At 35.4% G+C, this 19,868-nt stretch overlaps 1 protein-coding gene across 1 annotated transcript in view; it reads right to left on the bottom strand.

Moving 5' to 3' along the window:
* The window catches only part of LOC145247502 (nondiscriminating glutamyl-tRNA synthetase EARS2, mitochondrial-like), a 56,006-nt gene that overhangs the window by 22,502 nt on the left and 13,636 nt on the right, over positions 1-19,868 (bottom strand). Inside the window, exons 6-9 of the mRNA XM_080109314.1 lie at positions 14,980-15,060; positions 11,788-11,880; positions 10,900-10,994; positions 10,324-10,378 (exon numbers count right to left, since the gene is read on the bottom strand). Of these exons, the coding sequence (XP_079965440.1) occupies positions 10,324-10,378; positions 10,900-10,994; positions 11,788-11,880; positions 14,980-15,060 (324 nt within the window). The remainder of the gene's footprint in view (positions 1-10,323; positions 10,379-10,899; positions 10,995-11,787; positions 11,881-14,979; positions 15,061-19,868) is intronic.

Below are 19,868 nucleotides of genomic sequence, written 5' to 3'. Positions count from 1 at the left end.
GGTATGTTATATATTTCGTTGTTACTAGTTGTAAAATTAAGTTTTTCTTTTTCTGACGTTTCTTTGTAAATTTGAAATGATGCTGAATAATGTTTATTTGATGAATTTTTGTAGAATTCTTCAGCTAATAAATTAGTTATTTCTTTTTGGTTTATGCATTTTGTTCCATCAGTTTTAGTCAAGTAGTTTATGGTGTTCTGTGTTTCTTTTCCTGCAATTCTTCTTATTATATTCCATGTTTTTTTAGTTGGTGTTTGGTTATTTAGTTGTGAAATGTAGTTTCTCCAGGAAGTTTTTTTACTCTGTTTTATGGTATATCTTGCTTTGGCGCGCATCTCTCTGTATTTTTGTAAGTTAGTTGCTGTAGGGTTTTGTTTGAACTTTTTAAGTGTGTTTTTCCTTTCTTTGACAGCTTTTTTGCATGTTTCATTAAACCAGGGATTTGTTTTTTTGGTGGAGTGTGTTGAAGTTTTAGGTATTGTTTTGATGGCAATATTGTTTAATGTTTGTGTAAAATGTTTTAGTGGTTTTTCTTTTTTTAAGATGTTTTCATTTATTTCTGTTTTGCATAGGTTGGCAAATGTTTCCCAGTCAGCTTTGTGTAATTTCCATTTTTGAGTTTTTTCTTCTGGTATTTTTTGATTACTTTCTAGTAGAATGGGGTAGTGATCACTTCCATGTTGATCTTCCAATACATCCCATTGAAAGTCCATATAGATGGATGGGGTACAAATTGATAGGTCTATTGCAGACATGGATCCATTGGCTGGGTGCATGTAGGTATTCTTGCCATTATTTAATATGCATAAGTTTGTTAATGATAATATTTCGTTTATTATATTACCTTTATTATTATTTCGCTTATTTCCCCAATGATTGCTGTGTGCATTAAAATCTCCCATTATTATGTAAGGGGGTGGCAGTTGTTTGATCAGTATATCTATTTCTTTTTTGTTTATTTGCTGATTTGGTGGAATGTATATTGAGCATATTGTTATTTTCCGGTATAGATTAGCTGTTACTGCTATTGCTTGAAGTTCGGTATTTAATTGGAGGATTGTGTGAGGTATAGTTTTTTTAATTAGTATGGATACTCCTCCAATTGGTCTATTTGTTGTTGATGTGCTTGTTTTGTCATACATATTATATTCTTTGTATTTATAGCCATGGTTTTCTTTGAGCAGCGTTTCTTGTAGACAGATTGCCGAGGGGTTTTGTTTCTTGATGATCTCTAGCATTTCTTCATGGTTAGATCTTAGTCCTCTACAATTCCATTGTAGAAATGTTGTTTTGTTGTGTTTTGTGAGGTTTTCCATAGATAGGTTTTCAATTTTGCTTTTCTTTTTAAATCTGTCTGATTTCTGTAGTGGTTTTTATCCTACATCAATTTCCATCGCTTTGGAAGTGGATGGTCTGTTTCTTGTTTCTGGTGAGAGGCTTTTTTTGGGTTTTGGTCTGGGACTTTTAGATTTACTTTGCCTTGACTGTCTTTCTTGGCTATCAGTTTTAACTAGTTCAAATTTATTTTCATTTTCAATTAATACTAATTCTGTTTTTTGTTTGTCATTTTGTTTTTGGGGGGTAGTTTTTTTGTTGTTCTGTTCTATTTCCATTTTTCCTGTTGTTGTGTGTTTATTTTTAACATCTGTTTTTGTCCTTGTTAGTGACTTGGATCTTTCACGTTTTGATAATTGAGGAGGTTTCATTTCTTTAGAGATTGATTCCTCAATATTGATGGAAGTTTTTCTGATTTCCTTTGTTTCGTTTTCTTTTATACTGGGTTGTTCGTTTCTGACTTTTATTTGGCTGTTAAAATTTATTTTCAGTTCTGATAAAAAGGATTTTAATTCTTCAAGTATGTTCTTTAGTTCTTTTGCTAGGTTTGCAATTTCTGGAGCAAGGTTTAGTTCATTGTAGTTGTACATTTTGTTTGCTTGTTGGGTTATTGTGGCATATGAGTTTTTGGTGCGATTTGTGACTTCTTTGCGGGCTTCTTGGAAGGTTATGTTTTTTTGATATTTGATTGTTATTATTTCCTTCTCTTGCTTATATATTTTGCACTGTTTTGAGTGAGAGTGGTGCTCTTCTTGACAGTTTGTGCATTTGGTTTTATTTGGACAGTCTTCTTCATCGTGGTCTGGGTTTTTTTCACTGCAGTTTCCACATGTGAAGAATCTTAGACATTGGTCTTTATTATGTCCAAACTTTTGGCAGTTGTAGCATTGTAAAGGTTTTGGAATGTATTGTTCTATTTTCATTCTTTCATAACCTATATTGATGGTCTCTGGTATTTGAGGATAATTGAATGTTAGTATATAAGTGTTTGTACATATTACCTCTCCTTTTTTTTTAAATGTGATTCTTTTTACATCTGTGACCCCTTGGTTTTTTAGTTCTGTTTTGATTTCTTCTGTTGTGCAGACGGAGATTTCCTGTTTTTTTATGACTCCTTTGGAGTAGTTTAGTGTTTGGTGTGGATAAGCTTTGATGTTCGTTTCATGCAATTTTTGTAGTTGAAGTAGAGTTTTGGCCTGTTTTTTATTTTGTACTTCTACCAATATGGTACCATTCCTTAATTTTTTGACATTTTTGGGTGTTATTTTGCTTGATATTACCTTTTGGATAATGAAGGGTGACATTTTAGTTAACGGTATATTAGACGTTGCTTCTAGCACGATGAATCTTGGAAAGTTTGTATCTTCATTGTCGCTGTCAGAGTCAATTTCTGTGTGTGGTCTCTTGGATTTTTTGGTATTCATAATAATTTTTGAAAAATTCATCAGCCATGCTCCCCACCCTCCTCGGAGCCCCTTATGGGGAAGAACTATGAGGGGGTAAATCCCATTCGCCTCGGTTCTCCAGGGCTACATAGCTGGTATACTCAAACATGGGGAGGTTTCCAAGCATTCACAATATATGGTTATGCCCACCCAAGTATGGGATTTCCCTGTATTTTTATTATTCCTGATGGTTACCTTTTTCCCAGCTTGATTGACCCTTCAGCCATCGCTTATTAACTCAGTTTATTGTTTGTGTTGAGTGTTAGTGTGTTTTTGTTTGGATTGTCTGAATTAGTGCTTGTCATGACCAACCGATTGATTGGATCGGGCCTATCCAACCTCCCGTCTAGCCTAGTAAGGGCCAAAGTGGTGTGTTGTAGTATCATGTTATTATTTCCTAGGCATGTTCCACTCAACCACCAGGATCCCGTTCTTAATGCATTACGGGTTGCCACCAACGGTCAACTGGTGGTCCCATTGAAGGATTTTTACCCTCTGCAGGGGGGCAGTTGGTATGTTCTATCGCCCTACCAACTAGGCAAAAAAAAAAAAAAAAAAAAAAAGGTGAGGAGGTGAAGGAAAAAGAAAACGAGAGAGGGGAGGGGGAGGAGAATGTTGTTTTTGTTTTTGTTTTCGCAGAACATGACTAAGTTTTGCAAAAGGGAATAAAAAACAAAGACATCTATGTAGGTGCGTTTCATCTCAGGAAGTCAGTAGACAGCCTGATCTGGTAGCACCAGGAGGGGGGAGGGGAGATGGAGCACAGCCAAAAAGCAAGTCAAGTAGATAAATATTCAAATGCCATTAATTATTGAATTGTCCCTTTGGAAGGAGGGTTATCTAGATAACCAATTTCTTTATTGTACCTTATACAGGTGGCCTTTGGGAAAACCATCCCATGAGTGATGGTAAGAGCTACAGATTAAGAGAGAGAGGGAGAGATAGAGGAAGAAAGACAAAGCCCCCAATAGAAGGAGGACATAAATTGGCGAGTTTTGGAGAATTCGTTGGTGAGGCAAGTTTGATAAAGACTTGAGGTTTTGAGATTCTGGCTGTCAGATGTGTTTTTGCATCTGACGGTCTAGATGAAAGCAAAGACGAAAAGAAAATGCAGATAAAGACTAAAGATAACCACTCGATGAACAAAAGTTTTAAAAAGATATGGAAGAACTTTAAAATATTATAAAGACAAGACGAACACTAGACCAGAGATAACCACTAGACGATCAAATCACGAGATGGAATTATGAAGAAGTCTTCGCCAGTTTAAAAACTTTTAATTCTTAAAGAGTTTGACAGTTTAAAGGCTCTCAGATGCTTTTGAAAAGTTTTAAAGAAGGTTAAAGGTCTTTGGAGATTTGAGGGGTCCAGATGCAAAGTTATTGAATTTATTGGAAAAGTTTTTTTTCTTATTTTATTTTATTTTTAAAAATGTAACCCTGAGTCGTTGAGAGTGGGGTTACCTTTAAGGTGTGGCCTAACTCTGCTCCCGGCGACGGGCGATGCACCCCATAGGGTTATAGATCTACAGACTCCAAATTTAGTATATCGGGTATTCAGACATGTGGAAAACTTTTTAATTAACTTTAATCTGGAAAAAGGGCTGCTACTAAGGGGTCAAACTGTAAAAATTTGTATGTGTGTGTGGGGGGGGGGTCTTCGGATTTTGATCTGTTTGTCAACTATTTCATGCATATGAACAAATTGTTCATGACAACTTCCTTATATTAAGAATAAGTAGGTTTGAAAACACTTTTTAAAGATCACGGCAAGCTGGCCTAATGGTTATCATACTTGACTCACTGTCTTCAGGTTTTGGTTTTGATCTCAGTTCGAGTATTTTTTTTATTTTACTTAAAAGAAGTGAACTGTATAGAAAGGACATGATACTTGCATACACATGTCTCAGTTTCTTTCCATTTTTTTTATTTCATCATTTTTTTAAGGAATTTAATGTTACGTTTAATACTTGGCAATGCCAGGTATATCTGATAGTAAAATCTACAATCCTTTCTGCAAGCCAAACATTTTCTACAAATAAATTTTAATCTATGTCTAACTTGCCCACTAAGTTTTAGTTATGGACGTGAGAGGTGATGACATGGACGTGAGAGGTGATGACATGGACGTGAGAGGTGATGACATGGCTAGCAGAGAAGATGAAAGGTAAGATCATTGAAACAATGGTGTGGTCGAGCAGGATAATATGTCATATCAAACAGAGACTCGCACATCTGTATCAAATTTCTGATGAAGCACAATGGATCCGTGCAACATGGCATAACGAACATACAGGGTGGTCAAGAGAGGTTGGTTGGTTGTTTTTGTTTTACAGCATATCAACCTTTTTCAGGTTATTTAATGCCAAATCTAGTTATTTTGAGGAACGATTTTAATAGAGTGTATATATATATATTTTAAGTCAGATTCTATTTAACCCATAGTTGGGACCCTAACAGGTACTACCACTCCGGGTCAGAGTGGACCTGAGAGCAATGGCAATTAAAGGGTGGCTCCACACTCCCCAAGGCCCGCAAGATGGGGCCTCACCATCGGATATAGTTTTAGGTCATATCCAGGACTAAGAGAGGTTGGAGAATAATAGTTGGACGCAAACTGTAGGAAATGAACTGATCAACTGACTAACGAACATAGCCTCAGCAGATGAGTAAGATGTTGGCGTTGGCGTGTAGAGGGTTGATGGTGTCACACACACACCCAGAATGCAACTAACATTTACAGAAAATGTCGGAGTCTGTACTTTTTTTGGAGTTGTTTCATTGTATTTTTATACTTGTGAATCTGTGCGCACCCTTTCAACAGCTGCCAATGTGAGAAATGATGACATGGCCAACAGAGAAGAAGATGTTGGGGTCAGCATTGTTGAGTGTGGTAATACATGCTATCACACAGAGATAGTTGCACAAGACTGATAATGCACGATGAATCTTTTTTTCAAACTTGCAGCCACACGTCTGTATGATCATTTTGCCGAAACAATTGCAGATCAGAAGTGTTTAGAATGCATGCCTACACTGCTGTGCAATGTGGCAAAACGAACATAGTTTGTGAAGACTTTACTTCGAATCTTGAAGGAAATATGCCTAGACGAAAGAATGGACAGCAGCTTCTTGAACATTCTTTAAGCAAAGCATCTAAGTAACAAATGGTGACTTTGAGTGGCATTTACTAAGTAACTAAATAAGTTTATCTGTTTTTTAATTAGCCATTAACGAAGCTGACATATACATGAAATGCATGTAGCAATTGTTTTCAAATTTGGGCATCCAGAAGTAGGAACATCAGACATTATAAAAAGCATGCACACTAAGTTTTAAACCAGGCTTTAAAGATCTTGGCGTTCTGGTAAACTTGTCCTTCCAGCCATCTAAACATTGCATTCAGTCTGCTAACAAAGCAACGAGTATTCTATTTCTCATACGACATTCTTTCTGCAAACTCACTCCTGGAATATTTCTCTCTTTGTATGTCTCCCTCGTTAAACCATTGTTAGAGTATGATACACAGGCCTCTTCTCCACATTTAATATGTAATATCCATCAGTTGGAGAGAGTTCAAAGACTGGCTGTATGAATGACGTAGGATCTATTGTTAGAGAATGGATAGAGAGAGATAGAGGGAGAGGGGGAGAGTGTGAATTACAGTGTAGACACGTTGACAGGAAGTCAAGATCAGCTGATTTGATTGCATGTGAGTCATGTGATCAAGTTAGCTGAATCGAGGAGATTTGGTTGGGACTTGGAAGAGAGCGGATGGCTCCGCCGTTGTCTCCTCCCCTTTGCTGGGGTGGGGCGAACGCTGAGGTGGTAGAAATAAGACATAGAAGAAAAAAACAACACAGGCCAAATTCACTTTCCATTCTTCTGCGAATGATCTGGAAGGTGAATAAAAAACTATAGAACCAATTTCTTGTCTTGGAGTGAAATAAATCTTCAACCCCAAAAAACAGGTACTAGTCTCCCTCCCAGACGAGAATTTCCAGATGAACCAACGAAATGGCAGAATGTATGTTGAAAATACATGACATGTCACACACATATTCACACTTAACAGCATATGAACATATGTAATAGAAAGACCACTAGACGAACACACACACAACAACATTAACTCTGATAAGATAATTAAACACTCAATCCTTTATAAATAGACAATACAACAAACGCTCATTTTATGATACGACAACATAACAAATGCTCGTTTGGTGCCATTCTTGAACCAGAACATTCGGACAAAAGTGTGGAAAAAAAAAACAACCTCGAACCTGGTGGTTACAATAAAAAAATATATTATATAGACACAACAAAAAGAAAAAAATATTGTACACTACACATAAAAATGAAAAGATAAAGAAAATTAAAAGAAAAAAAAAACCTAGGGTCCTTTCATTGAACAGCGGTGAAAAAAAAAAATATAGACGCAACGGAAAAAAAAAGACACATTAAAATTATGTATAGTTATATTATATGCTAAATTAAGAGAATAAGAAAAAAAAACAGATAGCTCGATCGACATACAGATAACGAATTGTTGATTTTAAATATGAAAATACAGAAAGAAAAAAAATGCTATGTTAATGTGTAGAAAAATAAACAGAGGAAATTAAAAAAGAAAGATATATCAATCAACATACTGATAATAAATTGTTGATTTTGAATATACAGCCAAGGTGAAAACAGAAAGAAAAAAAAAGAAATAGAAAAGAAATATGAACTTCAGTTACAGTGTGGAAATGAAACTGTCAATTAAAAGAGAAACATGTCATTCAAAAATGTTCTTATGAGTTAGATGTTACAAAATTACAAATTTGTAAACTGTAAAATCTCTGTGTACTTTTAGGAAAAACAATGTGTATTTTTTTTTTGTGGAAAAAAAAGGGACAGTTTCTGCTAAAGTGAATTTTCTTTTCTCTAATTGTATGTTTTTTTCTTAGGAATTTTTTTTCTGGTGTGGAAAAATGTTATTCATTGTTATGTAAATCGATGTAAACTGTTTTATGAAATGTTTAAACGTATGTTTTTTTTTAGATTAAGAAAAAAAAAGAGAAAAAAAAAACAAGTGTTGTCTTTGGGTGATGAGATTCTGTGATTTCGAGTAGGATCAATATGGAAAAATCCATGGGTGGAAGTCTCGATACTTTTCGCTGAGCTATATGCCTTGGAAGGCAGTCGCGGTTACCGACCTAGAAAAAAAAGTTTTTCCAATATAGCAGAGCAAAATATATTTCTGTCCAACATTAGGGAGCAAATGGAGTTCCCCTGATGTGGCGTAAGTGACAGAAGAGAAAATGGAAAAAGAGGCCATAATAAAAATCACCCGGATAAGTAAAAGGCGATATTTTTTTTCTTTTTCAGAAAACCCCAGTGTTGGGTGACATGGACAATTTTAGTTTCCATCGATTGTTATTTTGTGTTGAATTTTGTTTTATGAAGGATTGTCTGAAAGTTATAAGTGAGTCATTTTTTTTTTGTTTTTGGAAACGACTATCTATTTTAATTGTAAATGTCTATGTATTTTTTGTAAACGACTGTGATTTTTTATTTTTTTTATTTTTGAGATTCTGTGAGGTGGTAAAGGTGATGTAACCGAACTCATAATTTGCTGACGTGGACAATTTTGGGTTTCCACGAATCTATGTTTTGTTATTTGTAACTTTTTATTGGTGAGATGAGACTTTGTGAATGATTATAAGAATGTTTTTTTAAATTTATATTTTCATGCGATTGATGTTTTCTCACATCAGAATTGTGCAGGTTTTTTCTTGTTCTTGGACATGTATTTTTTTTTCGCAGAATGGAGGAGGAGTGAATCTTTGCCTTGTGGAGTTTATTGAAATAATGATTAATTTATAAGTAAGAACATGTTGTTAATTAATTAATAATGATAGTAATAATAATGATAAAATAGGAAAAAAGAGAAAGAAATAAGATTAAGCAGTGTACGAAAAAAAAGACACACTACTGGGTTGAATAAGGGGTCAACTAGTTCTTAAGTTTGGAAGAGTCAAAGGTTCAGTCAATATTTATTCTAATTTTCGAAATAGTTGTAGAATTTTAATTTTTTTTGTGTGTCGTTTTTTCGTGGGATTTTTCTCCGGATGCGTAATTCGGCGGGAGATATAGGAAAATACTCTCATATTGTTATAAGAAAAATCTTTTATCTCGTATGAGTCATGTGCTTGTGGAAACGCGTTATAGCATGACGAGAGATATCGTGATCTCTGCATGATCCTAAGATGCGAGATGGAGACCATGGGGTCACAGAGAGTTGTTGACCTTCGAGGGCGCAAGAATTCGCGCCACATGGTATTATTTGTGGATGTAATTTTATTTATTTGAATTATAATTTACTGAATAATGGTATGACAGTTCATTTGCGAGTGGGGTGAGCTTAGGATTCCCTTAGAAAAAGTGGGTAGTAAAAAAAATGTATGTCTTCGTCATACATTTTTATAAATAATGGGGGAAGGAATGTTAGAGAATGGATAGAGAGAGAGACAGAGAGAGAGGGAGAGTGTGAATTATAGTGTACACACGTTGACCGGAAGTCAAGATCAGCTGATTTGATTGCATGTGAGTCATGTGATCAGGTTAGCTGAATCGAGGAGATTTGGTTGGGACTTGGAAGAGAGCAGATGGCTTCGCCGTTGTCTCCTCCCCTTTGCTGGGGAGGGGGGAGGGGGAAGAACACTGACGTGGTAGAAATAAGACATAGAAGAAAAAACAACACAGGCCAAATTCACTTTCCATTCTTCTGCGAATGATCTGGAAGGTGAATAAAAAACTATAGAACCAATTTCTTGTCTTGGAGTGAAATAAATCTTCGTCCCCAAAAAACAGGTACCAGTCTCCTTCCCAGACGAGAATTTCCAGATGGACCAACAAAATGGCAGAAGGTATGTTCAAATGACATGTCATACACATATTCACACTTAAAAGCATATGAACATATGTAATAGAAAGACCACTAGACGATCACACACACAACGACATTAACTCTGATAAGATAATTAAACACTCAATCCTTTATAAATAGACAATACAACAAACGCTCATTTTATGATGCGACAACGTAACACTATCAGCTCTGCCTTATGAAAGGCCGACCCAAAAAACTTAACCTTTTCTCTCTTGAGCGCCGATGATTATGTGGTGATCTGATTTTGGCCTACAATCTTGTCAATGAGCCTTATGATATTCCTCAGAACCTTTTATTCATTCTTGTATCAGAAAGAGAACTACACGGACACTACATGAAACGTTTTCGCTGCCGATTTCAATTAAACCGAAGGAGGGCTGTGTTCTAAATCGGAATCCCTGGATCTTGGAATAGACTTCCAAGTTAACAAATACAACAACAATGCAACAAGATAAATTTGGACAGATGCCGAACTACTGTGTCCTCTTCTATGTATATTTTACTACTTTTTCCTTACATGACATTTGGAACATGATTGTTTGATTTTTTTACCAAATAAATAGAATTTAAAAAAAAATTAAAGAATTTAAAGCTCAGTATTTACCTTAAAATGTTCTATGTGTAAATCTCCTTGGCGTTTTGATAATTTGGCACCATCTCTGATAAAAGAAAGCAATTCAACCAGTAAAATATATATATTTTAGTATTATAACAATACACCTATAGTAAGTAAGCTACACAGACTTGATCCAACAGTATGGCGGTGATTAAAAAGGTCTAGGCTCAACAATATAGAGGGAGACGCTCCAAATAAATTGGATTTAACAAAAAATGTACTTGGTCCAATACAGGATGTAAAATGTACTTGGTCCAATACAGGATGCAAAATGTACTTGGTCCAATATAGGATGTAAAATGTACTTAGTCCAATATGTCATGCTGAAAATTTACGTGATTAAATATGAAGGTGTTAAAATGTACGTCATCGAGGATGGGAGGTTTAAAATGTAGTTGGTGCAAGATGGGGGGGGGGGAGGAGCTTAAAATGTACTTGGTCAAAGATAGGGACTTGAAATGTACGTGGTCGAAAAGGATGGGCTTAAAATGTATGTGGTCAAAGATGGACTGCTTGTAATGTAGTTGTTTCAAAATGGGTTTCAACATAGAAATTTTTACTTACTTGTTTACAAGCAAAGGCAAATGGGCAAATCTGGGAGGTTCCCAACCAAATGCTTTGTATAATAGAATATGTTTGGCAGTGGATTTCTGCCATTCCTGAAAACAAAAAACAAACAAAAAGAAGTGACCGATAATGGCAATTACAGAATTCAAAGATTTTTTTCTCTTTCTCTAAAAAGCGAAAGAAATTCCGTAATTATAAGGAAGAATATGTAACTAGTTGAACCTATGAAAAAAAAATTCCATTCCATTTCACAGAAATTCTACCTATAATGAAAAGAGTTAAAAGTGGAACTTTGGTTTACCCTAACCTCATAACTCTCACTTCTCTTATTTTGTCTTTTAGTCTTCACACTTTATGAGCAAAATCACACGACATCAGGTCAAATTTGGTCACCATCTTGTTTTGCTCTCACTTATTCACCGATATATTTCCAGCATGCTTTTCTCAAATTTACATGCATAATACTAAATGGATTTTCTTAAAATGGAGTACTGTTGCCAGATCTCATGTCATCTACCTTCAATATTTTTGCAATCAATATTCTGGGCGAGGATGACTTGTTCTGTTGGTCAAAGGTATGATCCTGTACATCTCTAAGGGTCCAACTTCCCAGGCTTGATTTTCTTGCCCTTTTGAAAAGAGGTTAGTTTATTATTAATTACTTGAGATGTCCCCACCAGGGATTGTTGACAGGACTGAACAGGCAATTTTTGTTCAACCAGAGTTCTTTTTCTCCAAGGTGCTGGCTTTCCAAATCTCACTTTCGCTGACCTTGTGTCACATCTTCCCACGACGAGAGGCAGATAAACTAAATCTCTGGAAGACAGAATTTTCTAACATAAACTTTTTGAAGCGATAGTGATGAAGATGAGGATTGCTACTTACCACGCCCCTCAAAACGTGACTAATGGCCATGGAGTGGTCATCCACAACGTTGGCAAAATGGTAAGTGGGGAATTGGTCAGTTTTTAGGATCACCTGAAAAGATAAAAGAGAAACGTTTTTATTTTTTGTATGATTTGAATTGTTCAGACTATTATTCTAATCTTGGTTATTTTTTCCACAATGTTTTGACCGATGTAACTTCCGGCCGATTGTCTGGAATAGTTAAATAAAAACTATTGGAATTCTTTTGAGATGAGTAATTTGTATATTTTATTTATTTGTTTGCGGACTGTTATCCTCATCTTTTTTATAGTTGTTGTTTCGGAGACCATGGCGCAGTGGATAGACGTTGAATCTCTACAGTTCCAGGTGAGCATTGTTTGAAGATAGCAGTTTCAATCCTACCCAAAGCTGGCCGGAGGATTAGTTGACCAAAATGTGGTGAGACGACGACAACTATGGAAAGCAGTGATTACTGAGGATAAAGTTGAAGATTCAGCATTCGTATCCTGTCATGGGTAAGGCCAGAGGAATAGTTGGCCGAAACATCATGAAACAATAACTATAAAAAATAATGAAGATAATAGTCCGCAAATAAATATGTTTGGACTGCATTTTGAATTTTTAACGACTATGTGCATTGGGAAAGCAATTAAACCAAATATTTTTCACCATTCACCAATAACATCAAGTGTGAATGCACCTGAAGATGGCCAGAGGTTACATCGACCAAAACGTTATGAAAAAAAAAAAAAAAGCAAGCTGAGAACAGTCCAAGCAATCCAAATAATAAAAAAAATAATTATCAAGCCTCATCTCAAAAATATACAAACATCTGATTGTTTTTAATTTTTTTTTTTAATTTCTTTTGTAACCTTTTTATTATTTGTTTGATACATCACCCCTACCTTCTATTGACATTGTATTGTGGGATTCTGTTGTATTATGGTTGGTTGGTTGGTTGTTTTGTTTTACGGCATATCAACCCTTTTCAGGTTATTTAATGCCGAATCTGGTGATTTTGAAGAATGATTTTTTAATATAGTATATTTGTTTTTTAAGTCGTATTTTATTTAACCCATAGTTGGGACCCTAACAGGTACTACCACTCCGGGTCAGAGTGGACCTGGGAGCAATGGCAATTAAAGGGTGGCTCCACATTCCCTAAGGCCTGCAAGCTGGGGTCTCACCATCGGATATAGTTTAAGGTCATATCCAGGACCGTTGTATTGTGGGATTCTGTATAACATGTAGAGGGATGTATATATAATGTACACGTCTTCTAGCGGTTAGATTGTAAAAGAGTATATATATATGTTTTTATATACGTGTCACAGTCATCTTTACGTGTGTTTGTCTACGACAGTCTAGCATTGTGATCATCTAATCTAGAGTTCATTGTGTACGTATATACGTTGAAATACAAAAATATACAAAGAGAGGAATATTTCAGGAGTGAGTTTGCAGAAAGAATATCGTATGAGAACTAGAATACGCGTTGCTTTGTTAGCAAGCTGAATGTAATATACTTTTACAGCACAAAGGTTAAATAACACTTATTTGGGGTTTCAACATCTGGCCAATCAGGAACATATCTGGTCCATCTTTGGTCTTGTTTGACGGGAAGCTATAATGGAAATTCTTCCAAAAAAAAATGACAGCATCTCGGGTTTTATTTTCAGTAACTTTTTTTCCAGAGTGTTTTTCCCCCTTTTGGAAAGTTGCAACGCTGATTCTGACTATCACCATTTCTGAACCCCCCTTTACTTGGAGCCATCTTAATCTTTGGACCATCTCTGCCCCTCTCTCAACTCCGACTGACTCAGCTAATCTTCACGTATCTCAAAAAGACCATCTTCTCTTCTAAATGACGTCATAATTATACATTACTAAGATAATCACCTGATGTTTTTACATGTCATTATTCTAAGTTGTCAACTAAATTGTTGTAACATTTTTAAGTTACATTCTTAAATTAATATAAATAAATATTTATTCTAAATATTTTGATTATTCTAAAACATTTTAGCTGACAAAAATTTTAGCTCTTATTTTACTTCTAACCTACATATCTATAAAAGTGAGAATGTGTGTGTGTGTGAGGACACTTCTCAACCTATATACTCAACAAATGTTTGGTTTACAGACTTGAAATTTGGTATATAGGGTATTCAGACATGCGGAAAACTTTTTAATCGGTTTTCATCCAGAAAAAAAGAGCTAAGGTGTCAAAATTAAAAAATTAGTACGTGGGAGGGGGGGGGGTGCAGGTCATCGGATTTTTGTCTGTTTGCGAACTGTTTTATGAATGCACAAGCATGAATCATTCATATGACAGATTTCTTATGTTAAGAATAAGTAGGTTTGAAAACACATTTTAAAGATTGTGTGAAGCTGGCCTAATAGTTATCGCACTGTCTTTAAGCTTTGGTTTTGATCTCAGCTAGAGTATCTTTTTTTTGTTTTTTTTTTACTTACAATAAGTCAACGGTTTTGAAAAATACATAATACTAGCGTGCACATGTCTCAGTTTATTTCCGTTTTTTTTTGTTTTTTTTTACTTCATTTCTTTAAACATTTCTTTTAACATTACATTTAATACCTACTGTATTTCTGTTTATGATAAATAAGAATTCTGCATTAATTAAAATATAATATTTTTGCGTATTTTATGACCGGGCAACACTGGGCGACCTGCTAGTTCTGAATAAACACGAATAGATGAAGATGATTTTAGTTTTTTTTCTTTTTTGAAATGCTAATGAGCGAGCAAATCCAACTAAAATCTTGAATTTGTTTTATTTTGTTTATATTTGTTTTTACTTTTCTCCTTATTTCCGTGTTTTTTTTTGTTTTTTTTTTACACAGGCATCACCACATTATCAAGGCCAAGAGGCCACTCGAGGATAAGGATTAAAGAGTGTACGGTAGAAATTGGGCAATATAGTAATCGTTAGTAATGAAAATTCGGTAAATTTGTTAACTTATATGGAACGGCTCATCAAGAACTTGTTTACGTTAGACTTGAAGATAACCATATTGTAGTCAGCCGGAAAGCAGGAAAACGGAAGACAATTCCACAGGCGTGCAGTTCTAAGAAAGAAGCTTTGTTCATGGAATCTATGTTTAGGTTTAGACACAGATATAATGTTAGCTATATGCATATACAAAGATAAGTAAGAAAATACTTACCGGATCTCCTTCAACATCAGCTATATTATCTGTAATTGCGCCATACAGCAAGTCTTCCCAGGGTTCAGTGGTCAGTTCTAGCTGTCAAAAAAGTAAAGTTTTAATTTTTCACTGATGTTTTTTTTTTTTTCAAAATATAAATACAATTATAAGAACTATCAGTCACTTAATTTTTCTTACGCATAAACAAAGAAAGATAAAAACAAACTTATCTTCTATATATATATATACTAGTGGGGGTGCCCGGTGTTGCCCGGGTGTTTGGAGATTGTGTGTGTGTGTGGGGGGGGGGTAAATCTAAACAAAATGGAAACTACCCTGTTTAAATATTATAAAAACAAACGATGTTAAACTTCTTAAAAAAAAAATCGGAAAACAAAAAAAAAAAAAAAACAGCAAATGTGATGGAAAAAAAGACTCCACCCCCCCACCAAAAAAATGAACACGTAAGCGAAATGTTAAAACTTAAACAAAAAAAAAAAAATCGGAAAAACAAAAGCGAACGTGATAAAAAAAACAGCAAAATGAAAAAAAAAAATGGCATAAATAACCGTTTCAATATTAAAACTTTAAAAATCGAAAAAAAAAAAAAAAATTTATCTGACACCTCGGATCAAAACTACAATCTAAGGATAACAACGCTGCCACTTTGACGATTGTTCCACGACCATATCAGCGAATTTAGGTTGCTTTTTATAATATTTAAACTAATTCAAGGAACAACGAATGATTTTTTGCTACTCCTCCATGTAGAAAAGTGCCCACTTGAGGGTGAAAGAATTAATGTTTTTAGCCAATTTTTCAATATTTGTCGTCCGAAGGTTCAAGCTTCAAAATGATATCTCGTAAAAATCAGTCACCTTTGTCAAAAGTTTTTGCTAGACATACAAACACACACACAAACATTTTGCCTTTTATAAATATACTAGCAGGGACACCCGGCGTTGCCCCGGTGTTTGGAGGTGTGTATGTAGGAGAGGGTGACCCTGTTTTAATATTATAAAAAAGAATGTTGGAATAACCAAAACAAAGCAGAACAGCGAACATACGTAAAAAAAAAAAGGTGTAGAAGAGGAAAAAAAGTTTAGGTAGGAAGATAGGCTCAAACCCGAAGTATCGAGGCTAAAGCGGAAAAAAAAAGCCTGACACGTTACCCCTACGCCAAAGGGACACACAATTGAGAACGGATAAAATTAAACCTTTAAAAACACTTGCAGGTGGTTTAAACTAGCGTCAATATTTTCTAGGTCAAACATGACGTCATTGTCGTTGCAGCAGGAGGAGAGAAAATGAAGGAACGATTTTTTCGGCACCCATCCTTGTAGAAAAGGGTCCAGTTTAGGGTGGAGGAATTAATGTTTTTGGCCAATTTTTCGATATTTGTCGTCCAAGATGGCGAGCTTCAAAATGATACTGAACTTGTGAAAATCCGTTGCCTCTGTCGAAAGTTTTTGCGAGACATACAAACACACACATATATTTTCGCTTTTATATATATAGACTAGTGGGTGGTACCTGGTGTTGACCAGGTGTTTGGAGGTGCGTGTTGGGGGGTGGGGTAGATCAAAACAACCCTGTTTAAAAAAAACAAACTTTGGCCCGGTGTTTGGAGGTGTAAAAGAAAAAAAAGTTTTAGTAGGAAGGTAGGCTTGAACCCCGATGCCTTGATGCGAAGGTGGAAACGAAATGAAAAAAAACCCGAGACCTAACCATCTCGGCCACAAGGGGAGAGGAAGTGGTAAGTGTCTTAATTTAACATTTATAAAGTGAAATTGACAGGTGCGAGAAAGTTTAGTCATGTGATGCTTGATCTTGAAACATAACGTGGCTGCAAGCCAGTTTTCACTTTTTTTTATACTGAAAAGCATAATGAAAACGCGGCGATCAAAAAAAAAATGCCGAAAATAGCATGTAAAAGTCGGGCAAATTAAAAATAGACGTGACACCCGGTCATAACTTGTAGATATTATTATTTAGACATTATATAAAAAGTTTTTTAAGAAGGAGTGAGCCGACTGAGAAGCCCGGCAAAAAAAACCTTTGGCGGACATACAGAAAAAATGCACACACTAACACACATTTTCTCTTTTATATATATACTAGCGGGGGTACGCAGTGTTGTCCGGGTGTTTGGAGGTGTGTGTGCTGTTAAATAAAAAAGAAACTGGGGGGGTAAAAGTTGGTAGCATCGAACCCGAAGCCCTGAGGTGAAGTTTGAAAATAAAATGGGCAAGCCAGAATGAGTTATTGAAAGATGTTTGAATTTATTTAAGTTAGAACCAAATTGATAGGTGCGCGCATGGAAGTCGTTGAGTGTTACGACAACGACGATGTAAGCAATAGCTATTCAGCAAATGAGGTCAATGACCAGGTTTGTTTGTTATAAGCGAATTATAAAAAGAAAACAAAAACGGACGTTAAAACTTAAGCGGAGAGGGGGTAATCAAAACATCGAAAAAAAAAACACAAAGAAAACTAACATAAGGCAAACGAACGATGTTAAATGTAAAAATCGAAAAAACAAAAAAGAAAACAGAAAAACGAACACGTGAAAAATGGCTTAAATAAGCCTGTTTCGATATTAAAATTTAAAAAATCGGTGGGTACCCGGGTGTTTTTGGGTGTCGCTAAGAATAAGCGAAGTAAAAAAAAAAAACAGAAAAACGAACGTTATGTGAAAATTGGCTTAAATAACACTGGTTCAATATTTAAATTTTAAAAATCGAAAAAAAAAAAAAGACATCTCACACCACGATTCGAACCCAAAACGTTTAGATAACGAACCAACGCGCTAACCAACTGAGCTAATACGACGCACATGAAATGCGTTCAGTTTTTCAACTATTTAAAGTAAATCAGGTCATGACGTCATCTGACGCATGCGTAGAACTGGTCGCCGTCATGAGAGGACCGTTTTTGTCGAAAATTGTCGATTTCGGGGTGAAAAAGTTAACGTTTTTGGCCAATTTTTCGATATTTTTCGAGCGAAGGATGGAGCTTCAATATGATACCGAGTTTGTGAATTTTCGCCATGTCTGTCGAAAGTTTTTAGCGGACACACAAGCACAGATTTTCGCTTTTATATTTATAGATAGATATCTATAAATATAAAAGCGAAAATGTGTGTTTGTGTGTGTGTGCACTTTTTCTGTATGTCTGCAGAAGGTTTTTTTCGTCGGCCTTCTGGGTCGGCTCGCTCCTTCTTAAAACTTCTTATATCACGTCTTAAAAATGGGAGTCGCATGTGTATTTAATTTGCCCAACTTTTACCAGCTATTTTCGATCACCATGTCTTTGAAAAGCAAATGATGGGGCAGGGGAAACAGTAACTGGCTTGCAGCGCAAAACTAGGTCAACCATCACGCCACTTAACTTCCTCGCACCTGTATATTTCACTTTATAAACCTTAACTTAACACGGTTATCAATTCCTCTCCCCTCGTGGTAGAGATTGTTAGGTGCCTAGTTTTTGTTTCCCCGCTCGTTTCCACCTTCGCATCAAGGCTTCGGGGTTCAAGCCTATCTTCCTACTAAAACTTTTTTTTTTCTTTTACACCTCCAAACACCCGGGCAACGCCGGGTACCCCCCCCCCACTAGCATATATATAAAAGACAAAATGTGTGTGTGTGTTTGTATGCCTTGCAAAAATTTCCAACAGACACGCCAGAACCTGACTAAACTGGTATCATTTTCAACTTCCATCCTTCGGACAACAAATACAAAAAATTGACCAAAACCATTAATTCCTTCATCCTCAACTGAGCAGTTTTATACAAGGAGGGGTCGTTTTTGCATTGCCATTTTTTTGCAAGTCATTCTCTCTTTTTCGATTGACTAGCCTTAATTTCAACATTCTCAACTTCTGGTTGGGCAATGGAGACACCGACTAAGATGTCAGGTCTTTTTTTCTTCCTTCACGTTACGAGTTTGAGCCGGCCTACCTACTACTAGTTTTTTTGTTTTTTTTAGCACCACTCTCTGCCTGGTTGTTTTGATGTTTTTTGTTTTTTACTTGACACACCCAGGCAATACCGGATTATTTAAAAAAAATTTTTTTTTTTGAATGTGATTTTTTTTCGTTCACTGTTGATCCTGTCTTTGATTATGTGATTTAAAAGGATTCGCAAATCCAGTGCATGTTCCTGTTATATATTCTTTAACACTATATATATATATATATATATATATATATATAAATATTTTAAAAATGCTTTATATTAACAATCGTCCAGGCTAGATTGGGTAATTTTAAAAACAAAGTATGTTATATTGCAAATAACATAGGACAACAATAACAAATGAAAATTGGTTAGTCAGAAGCAAACTTTCATTTGTTTCCATTCCGATATATTTCAATTATTTTATAGACCTAACTGATAACTGACCATAGTAACCCCAGATTAAAGCTAAAGAAAACTTTAATGGTGTCTTTAGATTCTGTGAAAAATTTATTGAAATTTGTATCATTTCAATTTGTTAGACTACTGTTCTTATCTTTAGTGTTATTTTCACAACCCACAACTCACTTTTGTAGAGGTTGAAGGTTCAATCCTCAGTGCAGGCGACATCAAAATACAATTGCAAATTGCTTAGGACTTCTACCCAGTCATGGCTGAGAGCATGTTACTCCTTGTGGATTAAATAAAGGGTTCCGTTCAGAATTCCATGCAAATTCTCGAGTTCAACAAGATATACCTGAAGAAGGTCGTAGGTTACATCGACCGAAACATTGTGAAAATAATACTCACGGTGAGAACTGTTGTCCAATAATAGTAGTAAGTAAAGTAATCCAAATACAATAGAACCCCGGGACGCGGTTGCTCTAGGATACGGTTTTGAGTTATCTTTCTTTTAAATTCATTACTGTTATTTGAAAGTAGGGAAACTGT

Source organism: Euprymna scolopes, chromosome 25 (assembly GCF_053919585.1).
Source record: "Euprymna scolopes isolate OS-2025 chromosome 25, ASM5391958v1, whole genome shotgun sequence".
NCBI lineage: Eukaryota > Metazoa > Mollusca > Cephalopoda > Sepiida > Sepiolidae > Euprymna > Euprymna scolopes.
The sequence above is the reverse complement of the archived record's forward strand: the minus strand, read 5'-3'. Positions and strand labels throughout refer to the sequence as shown.